We start from the raw sequence: 14,226 nt of genomic DNA, 5'->3' as shown, positions 1-14,226 counted from the left end.
TTATATCACAGTTACCTAGTTATATCTATATACCATTATATCACAGTTACCTAGTTATATCTATATACCATTATATCACAGTTACCTAGTTATATCTATATACCATTATATCACAGTTACCTAGTTATATCTATATACCATGATATCAGTTACCTAGTTATATCTATATACCATTATATCACAGTTACCTAGTTATATCTATATACCATTATATCAGTTACCTAGTTATATCTATATACCATTATATCACAGTTACCTAGTTATATCTATATACCATTATATCACAGTTACCTAGTTATATCTATATACCATTATATCACAGTTACCTAGTTATATCTATATACCATTATATCACAGTTACCTAGTTATATCTATATACCATAAGTTTCATTAACTAATATTACCAACGTGTACCATAGCATATTATTCAATTATACCATTCATATTAAATACAGCAGCAATGTCATTTTCCATAAAACATTTATTTGTGCAATCTTACATGGTAGGAAGACATCCCAGTAATTTACAAACATCAAGTAAAAGTGTATTTCCATTCACCCCAAAATCACGTGTAGCTGCCACGAGACAGCTGAGGGTAAACAAGACAAACAAGTGACCACAACAACAATAACAACAACCGTTGGGCCGAAACAGAGCATCAGGCTCCACCCAGTCAAACATAAAACCCTCAACATTGATAAACTCCCAATACTGAAATAAACCTCACATGTATGACAGCAGTAGGCTACGGTAGTCTGTACAGAATCAAACTAGCTCTGACAACTGGCAGGCAGGTAGGTGAACACACTCCGGGTTAAAGGTCATAGTGTCCCAAACTAGCATGCCCCTCCAGATCAGCCAGCGGTTCCTCAAAGAAAACCGTAACTCGACCAGTGCAGACGGAATCAAAATGAGGGCGAGGTTGGCTTTTTTTGTGTGTCGGCGTTTCTGGTTGTGCGTGTAGCCGTTTGTGTGTACAGTTAGTGTTTGTAGTTTAGGTGTGTGTGGGTGTGTGTGGCCTTCAGGAACACACCCCCTGCAGATCCTGGCTCAATTACACATCAATCAGTTAAAATTAATTGCTGCCTCCCAACTGGCACTTAAGGGACCGATCCACTGGTTCCATTACACTCACCCAGTACCCTCAAATCAGGTGCCCCCCAAGTATATTTGATAGTGTTTACAGACGGTAATCAACCGAGGTGTGGTAGTCCACGGTGCTGTAGAGGAGCCCGGGTCCCCCCCCCCCCTCTCAGAGGACCTCTGCCTCCGCCAGCAGGGTCCATCCTTCCAGCAGCAGTGCCTTGCTGTACGCCCGCACCGTGTAGAACAGCGTGGGGAAGTCCTGCGTGCTGAAGAGGGTGTCGGCCAGGGCGAAGCCGAGCGTGGACGGGACGAAGCCGCGGCCGTACTCCACCATCCACGTCCCCGCGCTCCACTGCACCGCCGTGGCCTCGCCCGCCCCGTGGACGATGGTGTCGCCTGGAGAGAAGAGAGACGAGAGACAGACATACACGTTAATATACCGTAATGTCACCAAAACACAAAGACAAAAGTCCCTCGCACACACACACACACACACACACACACGCACACACACGCACGCACGCACGCACGCACACACACACACACACACACAGTCTCCTGTAGAGGGATGCTCACCAGGGTAGTAGATCTCACTCTTGGTGCTGCCCTCCTTCCACTGACGGAACGTTCCAGAGATGATGGTGTCGGAGATCTCCGCCCAGTAGCGCCCTGCGGGAGAGAGGAGACGGAGAGACAGAGGGACAGACAGGCTGGGATCACTGAGGGGGGACTGGACTCTATAGGGTGTCAGAGCTAGGGCCTAGATCCTAGGATGTACAGGCTGGAGCTTAGTGACTGATTCTGGCCTGTATCATAAGTGTCCCTAGCCTGTCCTTCCGGAATGTTCTGTCCTGTTCCCAGTAGCCTAACCTAACTGTCCTCAGTTGGTCTTGAGTCTCTGTCCTACCTGAGTGTCTCTACATGGGTAGTCTCTCCATGTCAGACTTTGGCGATCTCCGCCTCCGAAAGTCAAGAGATGTCTCCGTTGAAAATCTTTGCTAGAACAGCACCTAAAACGAACCAATCAGAACGACTGCCTCCATCTCCAATAGGGTGAAGGACCCGCGCAATGGAAATTCTGTATTATTAGCCTCTCATTCCTTGCGTAGACGGAATATTGTGCATCTACTATCTTATGTTTGCAGAACTAAGCGCCCTTGATTGTCTTCGCTCACACGGTCCTCGCCACTAACCCTCTCTGTCAACAAAACATGAATCCAGCTGGGGGGGGGGGTAGCAAAGTCTGGGAAGTAACTCAGACACCATGGTTGCTCCCTTTGACTGTATAAATGTTGACTAACTGCATATCTGGGCCGCCATTTCTCACATTGCAGACTGCTGTGTGCATGAAGCAACTGAGATTTGACTGTCCAACTTCTCGAGACGGGTTACTGGAGGTGTTTGTATGTTATTGTGCCGTTTGTATGTATTGTACTGTATGTGGCTACTGTGCTTGCATGTAATAAACTTTGTTAAACTTAGAACGTTGGCATTGAATCTCTCCTGAACAATAGTGTGACAGAAATTTCCACAACACCCTCCTTACCGGACATTATCTCCTCCAAACAAACTGGAGTGGAGAATTAAAACAAAACATTCACTGCCACATTAGGAAGGACCGCCCTAAAGATGGTGGATTGGTTCTGCAATGCAGTTTTCTTTTCAAACTCTCAAATTGTTTCTGTCCACTTTTAGCCTGAGGGGTGAAACCTGGATGAATAGTCCCTAGTTATGCGCAGCGTTTAGAGACTGACTTGTGGGTCTATTACCTGAGTGTCTCCAGGCTGTCCTACCTGAGTGTCTCCAGGCTGTCCTTAGTGTCTCCAGGCTGTCCTACCTGAGTGTCCTCCCGTGTCCACCGCCGTGCCAAACAGCAGCACATACTCTGTGAGGGAGGCGTGAAGCAGACACATGGAGCCCATCCAGCCGCCCGCGTTCACAAACACCCACTGCAGGTCCTCGTCCGGCAGGATGTGACCAGGGTACTTCCTTCTCAGCTCTACCACCACCTTGGAGAAGGCCTGGTCATGGTCCTGACCTGTCAGAAGGCAGGAGGAGACGTCACCGTGTTCTCAGAACAGACCAAACTCTAACAGGACACATTTAACTACTAAACTAGCACTTTTGAGAAAGTCTGATAATTGCTCTACCACCGTTTAGGTCATACAATGGATGTGGGTGGGCACCGTGAAAAATCTTTCAAAAACATGTTAAACTCTCGATTTGGGGGTACTTGGTGTCCGTTTGGTGTTCTGACATCAAATTCGCTGCAAAGTATGAATCCTGTAGGGTTTAATTGATCATTTTATGAAATCCATTGACTTGTATTGAAGCGACCGTTGTAGATGTGTAGATCAATCCGCAGAGGGGATTCAGGAAGCGGAACTACTTCCAAGGCATTGCGCGAGATCGGGATCAGTTCAAGCGGAAGTTTACACAAGTATGTGCTGCGACTAAATAGTTCTAGGCAAAATTTTTTTTTAAAATCCAGATTAACTAGAATCATACTTTATGGCGAATGATATGTCAGAACGCCAACTAACACCTCTGTGAGTTTCTTGTCTTTAAAATTGAGTTTTTTGAATGATTTTTCAAGATGCCCACCCACATCCATTGAGACCAAACCGGTGGTAGAGCAATTATCAGACTTTCTCAAAAGTGCTAGTTTTGTCAACGTTTTGATCTGAACCATTGTATATGATCATAAGTCACCTTAAAACAGGGCTAAACATGCATTTTCCCTTTACTACTCCTTTAAGAGGATTTGAAGATGAGACTATCAGCTGTCACACACAAGCGCTTGCCTGTAGGTTCAGACCTTTGAATTGACATTTGTAGGTTTCAAAACATGTAACAAATCACACACACACACACACACACACACACACACACACACACACACACACACACACACACACACACACACACACACACACACACACACTATTACACAAATCAACTCTGTGTTATCTTGCAGTCTTATCTTATCTTTAAAGCATGTGTAGCTCTAATCAAAACAGCTATCTAGCTTTAGCTGGCAACTTGATCCATGTTGTTGAACTTATATTATATTGCACTGTACTTTAGATTGTGATGCACTTTGCCTTCAGCACTAGATTATGCTCTTAGTCACTTGTTTTAGAAAGAAGATGCACTTGTGAGTTCTGGTGAGTAGTAGTACACTGACTTTTCCTACGTTAAATGCAATTATTGTTAGTCGCTTTGGATAAAAGCGTCTGCTAAATGACTGTAATGTAATGTAATGTAATGTAATGTAATGTAATACAATACCTGCATATCGCTTGGCCAGTATGGAAACCTCTTCCTTGGTGAAAACATACTGCTTAGTTGCCATCCAATGTCGCAAACACAACACAATCAACACACACGTTCCCGCCACCACTATAAGCTTTAACATGTTATTGATCAAAGCCATGGCTGGAGGTTAAACCCATGGATGTATTAATAAACCTCCAGGTGAACATGCGGACGGAGGAGCCTTACTTCCTGGTCGGACGGGGCGGGACTAAGGAGATGTAGCCAATGAGGAGGCTAGCTGCCAACGAGTATCCAATCATAGTAACACAAGCCGAGGTTATATGAAATCACACCGATTTATATTCTATGTTTGACAATATAGTTATATGAATGTCCAACGTGTTGGAAGCGTGAAGAGTTGCTACTTTCTTTCTGTTAATTCTGCCAATATCGCTTTTAATGGGTAATCAAACTGTAACTGATAACATGTGTCACGTGGACCAATGATCGACTCCTCAGATATCTTACTAATGACGTCACTCATATTTATTGTCACTCAGCAAGGTCACAATCCGCCCCCCAATCCGAGAGCAGGTTTGCAGCCGCACTCAGTTCATCACTTCTGTGATCGTCTTCAGGACCAGGCAGGGTCTCTCCCAGTCACTGTCCAGCTTTGGTGATCGTCCCTTCCTCAGTCGTGGGTATACCCACACCTTGTCTTCTTGTTGGTAGGCTACTCTTGTCGGCTGGACCGGGTGTCGTAGCCCTTTCCCCTGTAGAGGCCGTCCCAGCAAACACGCAACGTCAGGGAGACGTTCAGATCATGTCTTAATAACGTCCGTCGGTCCAGAACCCCGCTTGTACGTATGCTGGACCCCTCAATATTCAAACATCTGGCTTGGACCCCTCTAAGACGTCTGTGGACGTGCAGAACAGGTTCAATATCTGAACGTTAAAAAAAACATTCATTCTGGCTCCTAATTGGATGTCTTTGGACGTCCGAAAAAGACAAAAAAGACATCTAAAAGACGTCTTTTAGACGTGTCTTTGCTCAGTGGGATGTGCTCCCAAGCCAGTTGGTGAGTGGCTTCCACCCAATCCTGCAGTGCGTCGGGCATCGTCTCTCCCCAGGGACCCTTGCTCCCACAAGCCAGGGGGTCTTCCAAAGACGAGGTCTACTGGCGTCCGCAGCTCCCGACCAAGCATTAGGGACCCCTGGGTGGCAGACCGGTAGACCATGAGTAGGTTGGCCCGGTATGGTCTGTATTTTGGAATAATCGCTCTCGAGGAGGCGAAGGCCAGACCGTTCTGCGTTAGCGAAACAGATTGTGAGCTCGCGAGAACGGGATGGTCGTACCAGGCTACCAATTGGTCACTTGGTCACACAGCGTGACCACCGCTCCCGTCATAAACGGGGAGCCGAGATTCTCTTAAGAGTCTGGAATCATCAAATATCCCTGTTATGGTTTCAACATGACGTTACATTTCCCCAACATGCATAATCAACTGATTCATGATTTTAGCTTCAGGTTGATACCAAACATGGTTAGGTTGACTTAGCAGCATAAAACCAGTTATTTATAACACAGAGTAACACTTGGTTACAGATACAATGCATCAATGCCCATATTTTATTCACAGGGCTTATTCTTGTGGTGGTTGCATCACATAGTTGGGAGAAAGTAATTTCACTTTATTAAAGAAACAAGACTAAGAATGTCATTCCTTTGTTTCACTGTGTGAGTCTGAGATCTTCCTTGGAATGTGTGCCCCTAGGTTCATTACCGTGGGGGATGTGGAGGGCACGAAATCTGTATTTGCTTCCCTCTGGAATATGTAGAGAGTGGGTCGTATGCCCACCTCCCTTGTTCTCTGTAAAGCGCATTGTGTTGCCTCTGGGTATGAAATGCGCTATACAAATAAAGCTTTGATTGATTGATTGATTGAAATCACGGCCTGCAAGATCGTTATCAGGCACCAACATTCCAATCAGTGAGATGGTCTCACAATAATTTCTGTCGAATATTTGTCATGTCCATAATCTGCTACAAGTTGAATGAGGCTGTGGGAAACAGTGTTCTCCTATGGCGAGGTCATGTGCTAGTAACCTCTGACCTCCAGGTCATGGTAATTCCAACAATGAAGACAAGACTCCCTGAAGAAACATTACTTTTGGTTTAATAGGTTTTTAATTGTATGGACATCGACATTGATCACGGTAGTAGCAAATGTTTTATTAAGTATATGCTTGCTATTATAATGGCCCTTACAGCTAACCAAGACAGTATGATTTTTTTTTTTCTGCCTTTCCGACAAACCTTGAACCCTTTAACAAAAGAATGCCCCTCTAACACGTGTTTATGTCTCTGACAAAATGTGCACCTCCGACGAAATTGAATTGGCCGTTTCTCAAAACGTAGCTGCTCTGACAGTCTGTGGGTCTCTGACAACGTTGGGCCCTCCGACAATTGACATATGGACAACACAACTAGAGGAAGCATCTCTGTCCAGATGAAATGTCTAACAGACACAACAACCACACATTCCTTCCTGTGAGCCAGACGAGCAGAAACAGATGAGAAAACAGCTTGGGACGACTCTCAGTAGAGATCAATACAAATCAAAGAAAGACGCACATAGAAGAAGAAGAAGAAGAAAATGAAATATCCCTCTCATATTAAGCCCTTTATTCCAACCCTGAACTCCAGCTGAAGTTCAACACTGTTTACTTTTCATAAACTATGACTGATAAGAAACGATACAGTAGGCCAGCTCTGCTCCTTCAGTTCACCAACCTGACCAGAGACTAATCACAGTGTTGATCGACACATTTCTCTGGTACCAAAGTCCAAACGGATCTACACATTTCTCTAGTACCAGAACCCAAGCTGATCTACACATTTCTCCGGTACCAAAACGCAAATTGGAGTGGAATTCAGGACACATCTTCAACTCCGGTCAGATCGTAGACGGACTGTGCCGGACTGTGCCAGTGACAGACATTATCACCCATCTGTCTGTGGCATGATCTACACCTAGTGGTGATTAGTGAGAAGATGAAAACAAAAACAAAATTCAGGCCTTACAGCTGTTAGACTTTTCTTTATTAGAGATTAGATTTTAGTAGACAAACTTGATTCAATTTTGGCAGACAAACACGTTTCATGAACCAACAACCTTCCAAAGAGACATTGCAACATGAGAATGAAACTAAAATGCTGTTTCTAAGACTGAAACATGAATGCATCTGTATCTCGAAGACTATGTCAAATAAATGCATGCATTCTTGGATTGAGTACAACATCTTTAAACAACTCAACAAAAACAAATTAAAGAATAATTTAATGATTAAATGCATAATTTAATGTTAATATAACTGTCAGGATGGATGAGTCTCTACCCGTCTCTACTGTCAGGATGAGTCTCTACCTGTCTCTTCTGTCGGGATGAGTCTCTACCTGTCTCTACTGTCAGGATGAGTCTCTACCTGTCTCTACTGTCAGGATGAGTCTCTACCTGTCTCTACTGTCAGGATGAGTCTCTACCCGTCTCTACTACTACTTGACATGTCCTGCTCGTATGCAAGTGTGTGCGCACAGAGCCACGACATGCATTCATGGCCAGAGGTCTGTGCTCTCTGAGCACCATTTCTAGTGTATTTTTCTCTGCTCATTTGCACTGTCCTGTCTTGTTCCTGCACCCTGTCTAATGGAGGCTAGTCTCCATCAGTGTTATGCACCATTACCAAAGAAAATTCCTATGTGTAAAAATTCCTGGCCAATTCTGCCTGTCAGTACAAATTGTTGAAGTTAAAATACAACAGACAGGCCCACCATAATATTCAACTCCCTCACCTTGTAAATAAAATATATTTACAATATATAAAATATATTTAGCCAGCTAGCTAAAGCTAACAATAACAGCGTCTCACATGACAAGGTAACGGACCAATCGTTAACGCTCAGATCGACGCATGCGCCTTTGGCCGTTCTCTGCGACGATGGGAACTAGCCTCTGGTGTTTTCCACTCTCCCGCTGATTACCCAAACTAAACTGAACCCTATCGGTTTAACATAGACAGACCGCATCGACGGGACGTCACCATGAGCAGCAAAGATGACAGCTTCGATCCTAAAGGTAACTTTATATGTGCGTTGAACTCATGGATGTATTAATAGAACTAATTAATTAATTCATTACAGATTAAATTAATTGAACTGCAGCCTAACTGTGGTGTGATCTACCCGTCTGCATCAACGCAAGTTTTAGATACAGACCACAGTGCATCAAAAGCATAAGACTGGACTTTATAAACACAGTCACAGTGCTGCCCATGTTACCACTCGTGATTCAGTTCCTGCTTATCTGCGCAGATCTTTAGAGCATCCGGATAGAGCCATTACTATTGCCATCGGCTGCTGCGTATTTGGAGTGCAGTCATGATGTTCTCACAATTGGATAGTTGTTTTTCAAATACAGACAAATACAAGCCCCACAAGTAGAGATATAGTAATCAAAACATCACAAACTATTCATGAGGAAATATGGTGGAGGGTTCTTTGTCAGATCACAAATGAATGCAACTGTGTGTGTGTGTGTGTGTGTGTGTGTGTGTGTGTGTGTGTGTGTGTGAGAGCGAGAGAGATCATGCTGGACTGTTTGCATGTGCATGTCTGTGGGTGATCATGGGTGTCTGTGTGTGTCTGTGCATGTACGTGTGTGTGCGTGTGTATGTGAGTACTTGTGTGTGTGTGTGCATGGGTATGTGTGTGTCTGCATGTACGTGTGTTTGTGTGCTCACACGTGTATGTGTGTGTGTGGGTGTGTGTGTGTGTGTGCGCGCGCGTGTGTGTGTCAGAGCATCAGCACCTACGGTACAACCCCCTGAGGGCCAGCTGGGTTCTGGTGTCGGCCCACCGTATGAAGCGTCCGTGGCAGGGCCAGCTGGAGCAGCCCCCCGAGGAGGACGTCCCTCGCCACGACCCCCACAACCCCCTCTGCCCCCGCAACACGCGGGCCAACGGACAGGTCTGAACCCCCCCCCGCTGTACCAGATACACAACCACATGAAGCTATATCACTTATAGAGCTTACTGGACCATATGAAGCTATATCACTTATAGAACTTACTCGACCATATGAAGCTATATCACTTACAAAGTCTACTGAACCACATTAAGCTATTTCACTTAGGGAGCTTATTGTACCACGTGAAGCTATTTCACTTAGAGAGCCTACTGAACCATATGAAGCTTTTATCGCTTAGAGAGCTCCCTGGACCATCTACGGCTTAAGAGAGGGTCCGAGAGGTGTCACAGTCTGGGGCTGTCGGATAGAAGTGGCCAGGAGCCATGCTCCCATGAAGCTCTGCCAGAGACCCAGCAAACACACAACGTCAGGGAGACGTTCAGATCATGTCTTAGTAACGTCCGTCGGTCCAGAACCCCGTTTGTACGTCTGCTGGACCCCTCAATATTCAAACGTCTGGCTTGGACCCCTCTAAGACGTCTGTGGACGTGCAGAACGGGTTCAATATCTGAACGTCTAAAAAAAACGTTTATTCTGGCTCCTAATTGGATGTCTTTGGACGTCCGAAAAAGACATCTAAAAGAGGTCTTTTAGACGTGTCTTTGCTCAGTGGGGATGTGGAAACCCATGAAGATGTTGGCTGCATCCCAAACAGCTAATTAGCTACTTAGGCAGCATTCGGAGGCAGGGAGGCATCATGTCCCAATCGAATATTTACAAATATGCTACCTGCTGAGGTGCCTCTGACTGGGCAGATTTTGAAGGCAGCACAGATGTATCCTTCGTTGGTCAAGATATCCCACAATCCCATGCGCCTGCTCCACTGCTCCGACCAAAAGAGCAATTTTGTCTCCATGACTGTTAATATGTCACTTTATGAAGTTTGAATATGTTTTCAGTCGAGAAAGTAACCATGTAGATTCACAAAATGTATCCAGTTAATTAAAATATGTCTACCTGCACCCCCAGGTGAACCCTGACTACGACAGCACCTTTGAGTTTGAGAACGACTTCCCGGCCCTGCAGCCCGACGCACCAGACCCTGGTGAGGAGAGAGAGAGAGAGGGAGAGGGAGAGAGAGACAGGGAGAAGGAGGGGGAGGAGGGGGGAGAGAGAGAGAGAGAGAGGGAGGGGGGGGGGGGGAGAGAGAGAGAGGGAGGGGGAGGGGGGGGGGGGGGGAGAGAGAGAGGGAGGGGGAGAGAGAGAGAGAGAGAGAGAGAGGGGGGGGGGGAGAGAGAGAGGGGGGGGAGAGAGAGACAGAGAGAGAGAGAGAGAGAGAGAGAGAGAGAGAGAGATGTAAATACCAGAACAGGAACAGGATGTGAGCCAGACTCAGTAGAACCTGCTGGTAATCTCCACATCTCTGAACAGTCTTCTCTACACCTCATCCCCACAACCAGCCGCCCACACAATCAAGACCACATTCTGAACAGGATGGGGAAAGAGCTAGTGCATCTCGGTCGCTCCTTAGCTCTGCATGCTTAATGGCAGGATGAAAGGGGATTCTCTGGGATGGATCACATATTGTTCAGCTCTTGGGACTAGTGTAGTCGACTACGCCATCCCTGACATGGACCCCTCCCTCATCAGTGACCACAGACCCCACTATCAGATCATTGCCAGATAAATGTATACATAAAACCATGTGTACTTAAGAAAATGATACAATTATATACAATAGATAATCAATATAGATGGACTTCTCTTTAAAAATGTAACCACTTCACCTGAAATCACCGATTTAATTCACACTTTCCTCTCTGTACAGTTTCAACCAAACCAATTAAACATGGCTGTTACAAAAATACATTATATATATCATAAATCAGCCAGTAAAGCAGGTCTTATTAAAACCAGCTCTGTATCTAAACAGATTTGAAATTGAGTTTAACATGTTTTTTTAATGCTTTTTCAAGGTGCCCACCCATGTCCATTGTATGACCTAAACGGTGGTAGAGCAATTATCAGACTTTCTCAAAAGTGCTAGTTTTGTCAACGTTTTGATCTGAACCATTGTATATGATCATAAGTAACCTTAAAACAGGGCTAAACATGATTTTTCCCTTTACTACTCCTTTAATTATTTACTTACTATACATAATATGTAATAATACATACACTATAATATATTATGTAATAATACATAATATACATAATTTGTTTTCTCATGTAATTATTGAATTGTATTCTTGATGCTTTGGCAATACTGTTCACCTGACATTCATGCCAATAAAGCATATTGAATTGAATTGAGAGAGAGGAGAGACGGGGGAGAGACAAGGGGAGACAGATAGAGAGAGAGCGGGTGGAGAGAGAGAGAGAGATAGACGGAGAGATGCAGAGAGAGGTATCTGTAGTGTGTTCCTACTCTAAAACAGCCTCAAACACACCTGGTCATGCATATGTCACGTCTCTCCGTGAGTTCAAATGACAGACTGACAATTTAATACTGTTTTCTCTCACTCTCTCCCAGGGTCAGACCAGCACCCACTGTTTCAGTCCAGCGCTGCCAGAGGAGTCTGGTAAGGAGGTGGAGGAGGGGGGGGGGGAGGTGGAGGAGGATGGGGGGGTGGGTGGAGGAGGGGGAGGAGGGGGAGGGGGGCGGGACGACGACGACATTACAAGATACACTGATACTCATTTAGGTTGTGTTTATTTAAAGCCGTTCCCATGTGGATCCACTAGGTACTTTATTAATCCCAGAGGGGGAAATTGCACAAAATGGCGATTCTCAAAATGGCGCCACCCTGGCACTCTGAGCCAGGGCACGCACAGCACGGCCTCGGCAGCGACACACAGACTAGATCTCTGAGGAGATGCTGACACACACCAGCCCTAAACCAGCTTCCTTCAACAGATAACCCATCAACGTAACGAGCTAGAAAATGTTTCACTGAAGTTCTCCACTAGAGAATAGCTGGTTGAAAGAGGCTTGTGTGTGTATGTGTGTGTGTGTGTGTGTGTGTGTGGGGCGGGGGGTGTGTGTGTGTGTGTGTGTGTTGTATTGACTTGGTTCTGCTGTGGTTGTGTTTTTGTCAGTGGTTCAGAGCTACAGTCGAATGTATAAAAGTCTATAAAGAGATGACCCAAGGGCTGTGTTCAGACAGCCAATTAGTTGCCATCCCTGGCGTGTGTGAGTGCGTGTGTGTGAGAGAGTGCGTGTGCCTAGCCTGCGTGTATACGTGCATGTGTGTGTGAGCGTGTGTGTGAGCGTGTGAGCGTGTGTGTGTGCGAGCGTGCACGTGTGTGTGTCTGTCTGTGGGCGAGGAGAGAGGAGAGAGTAGAAAGGAGAGAAGAGAAGAAGGTTGTGGGGAGAGAGGTGAGGGTGAGGGGAGTGTTGTCATTCCTGCTATGTAGGGTTAGCTTCAAGATTCAAGATCTGTTTATTGGCCATGTGTATGGTACACACATACTAGCAATTTAAAGTCGCACTGAAACGGACGTTTGACATCATTTAACTTCCATAATTTCACGTATTTCCGACGCAAACAAGCTATGAGGGTGGGACATATGTTTAGAGGAATTTGATTGGAACATTGACAAGTGGGCGGGTTTTAAGAACTTGAGACAGATTCGATAGAAGGAGAGCGTTGATTGACGGGTGGATGTCGTGAGATTATTGGCCTAAAATCGAAGGTACCTGTTGTCGTCATTGCACGTGACTTACCGTTTTCCAGAAAGTAAGAAATTATATACTTTGATATAAGATTACAACAAAAGTAGAATTTTGTAATTATTTTTGCATACGTCACATTTATATTTTTTGTCCATAAAATAAGTTATTACCTCTGTTCTTGTTGTTTTATATTGTTCTGATATGTCTTCTTTTATATTGCTGGTAGTAATGTGTATGTTCCCTATATTTTTGCATTATTTCATTGTACAGCACCTTGCTTTTAAAAGGTGCTTTATAAATAAATGTTACTTACTTACTTACTGTAACTTTAGGGTTAGTCTAGCCTAGCCTAGCCTTCAAGCCTGCTGCACCTCTATAGGGTCGGCCTAGTTAGTCTACTTCTCTGCTATGCTGGCCGTTCTATAGGGATACAGGGCTGCAAAGTCTCATTGAGACGCATTCATGTCAACCTACTCTCACGCTCACACTCTTCACAATTCTCACGCGGAGAAATGACCAACCCCTCAGTACCAGCAGTCCATGGGACCCTTATTATGAAATTACTCGGAGGAACGCTATTCTTGCCTCCCAGTCGTCCTTTATGTCCGAAGAACTTCTCAAATCTACCTAGCGGGGTGAGAGAGACATCTCGGGAGAGGGTAGTAATGACCAAGTGGAAAAAATCTCAACTCCAAACTTTTGGTCAAACTCGGCAGCCCTGGGGATGTATCTAACAAGCTGCTGGTACAGAATCCTCCCATGGAATGTCTTGAGTAATGATGAATGAATAACCAGCTAGAGAAATGTGGTGTAGACGAGATCTTTTATTGATGGCATGTCAGTGAGTCATGTAATATTGACAGGGCCTGGAGGAGAAGGATGTAGTAGTTCGGGGTAAGTTGAGGGCTCTGTATTTCAGTTGCCAGTGGGGGATCCTCGGTAATTGACCCGAGTCAGAGTCCTGGTCGGGGGCAGCCCTGTTATCTGGGATAGGGATGTGCGAGTGCCCTGAAGGTGAAACTATGTGCTTCAAACGGTAGTGTTATTTATTGGGCTGCCTGCATCAATAGAAGTTTTAGCTACGGACCACAGTGGCTCACTAACGGCAGGACTGACCTTTATATACAGACGGTCAGTGCTGAATTTGATCAACAGAAGGTCAGTGCTGAACTAAGAGTAACAGACGGTCAGTGCGGAACTTTATAAACAGACTCAGTGCGGAACTTTATAAACAGATG

The 14,226-nt window shown here is 45.1% G+C and overlaps 2 protein-coding genes across 2 annotated transcripts in view; one reads left to right on the top strand and one right to left on the bottom strand.

Annotated features, from left to right (window-relative positions):
* Positions 1-463: 463 nt before the first annotated feature.
* Positions 464-4,594, bottom strand: sigmar1 (sigma non-opioid intracellular receptor 1). Its single transcript, XM_084460034.1, has 4 exons — positions 4,378-4,594; positions 2,924-3,124; positions 1,663-1,755; positions 464-1,482 (listed from the first exon to the last, which is right to left on the bottom strand). Exons 1-4 carry the CDS (start codon positions 4,520-4,522, stop codon positions 1,253-1,255), a joined length of 669 nt encoding a protein of 222 aa, XP_084316160.1. The 5' UTR covers positions 4,523-4,594; the 3' UTR covers positions 464-1,252.
* Positions 4,595-8,447: 3,853 nt separating this feature from the next.
* galt (galactose-1-phosphate uridylyltransferase) overlaps positions 8,448-14,226 on the top strand; it is a gene marked incomplete at both ends in the record, with an annotated part of 52,855 nt that continues 47,076 nt past the window's right edge. Inside the window, 4 exons of the mRNA XM_084460145.1 lie at positions 8,448-8,481; positions 9,203-9,372; positions 10,342-10,417; positions 11,846-11,894. Coding sequence (XP_084316271.1) covers positions 8,448-8,481; positions 9,203-9,372; positions 10,342-10,417; positions 11,846-11,894 — 329 coding nt within the window. The remainder of the gene's footprint in view (positions 8,482-9,202; positions 9,373-10,341; positions 10,418-11,845; positions 11,895-14,226) is intronic.

This window comes from Borostomias antarcticus (genome assembly GCF_949987555.1).
Source record: "Borostomias antarcticus genome assembly, chromosome: 30".
In the NCBI taxonomy this organism is placed as follows: domain Eukaryota; kingdom Metazoa; phylum Chordata; class Actinopteri; order Stomiiformes; family Stomiidae; genus Borostomias; species Borostomias antarcticus.
This window is presented reverse-complemented; position numbering and strand designations above follow the sequence as displayed.

Coding starts and splice junctions, on each gene's coding strand:
- sigmar1 (XM_084460034.1), bottom strand. CDS start 4,522: ATGGCTTTGATCAATAACATGTTAAAGCTTATAGTGGTGGCGGGAACG. Junction 3,125..4,377: donor ACTGGCCAAGCGATATGCAG/GTATTGTATTAC, acceptor GCCTTCTGACAG/GTCAGGACCATGACCAGGCC. Junction 1,483..1,662: donor GAGTGAGATCTACTACCCTG/GTGAGCATCCCT, acceptor TCTTCTCTCCAG/GCGACACCATCGTCCACGGG.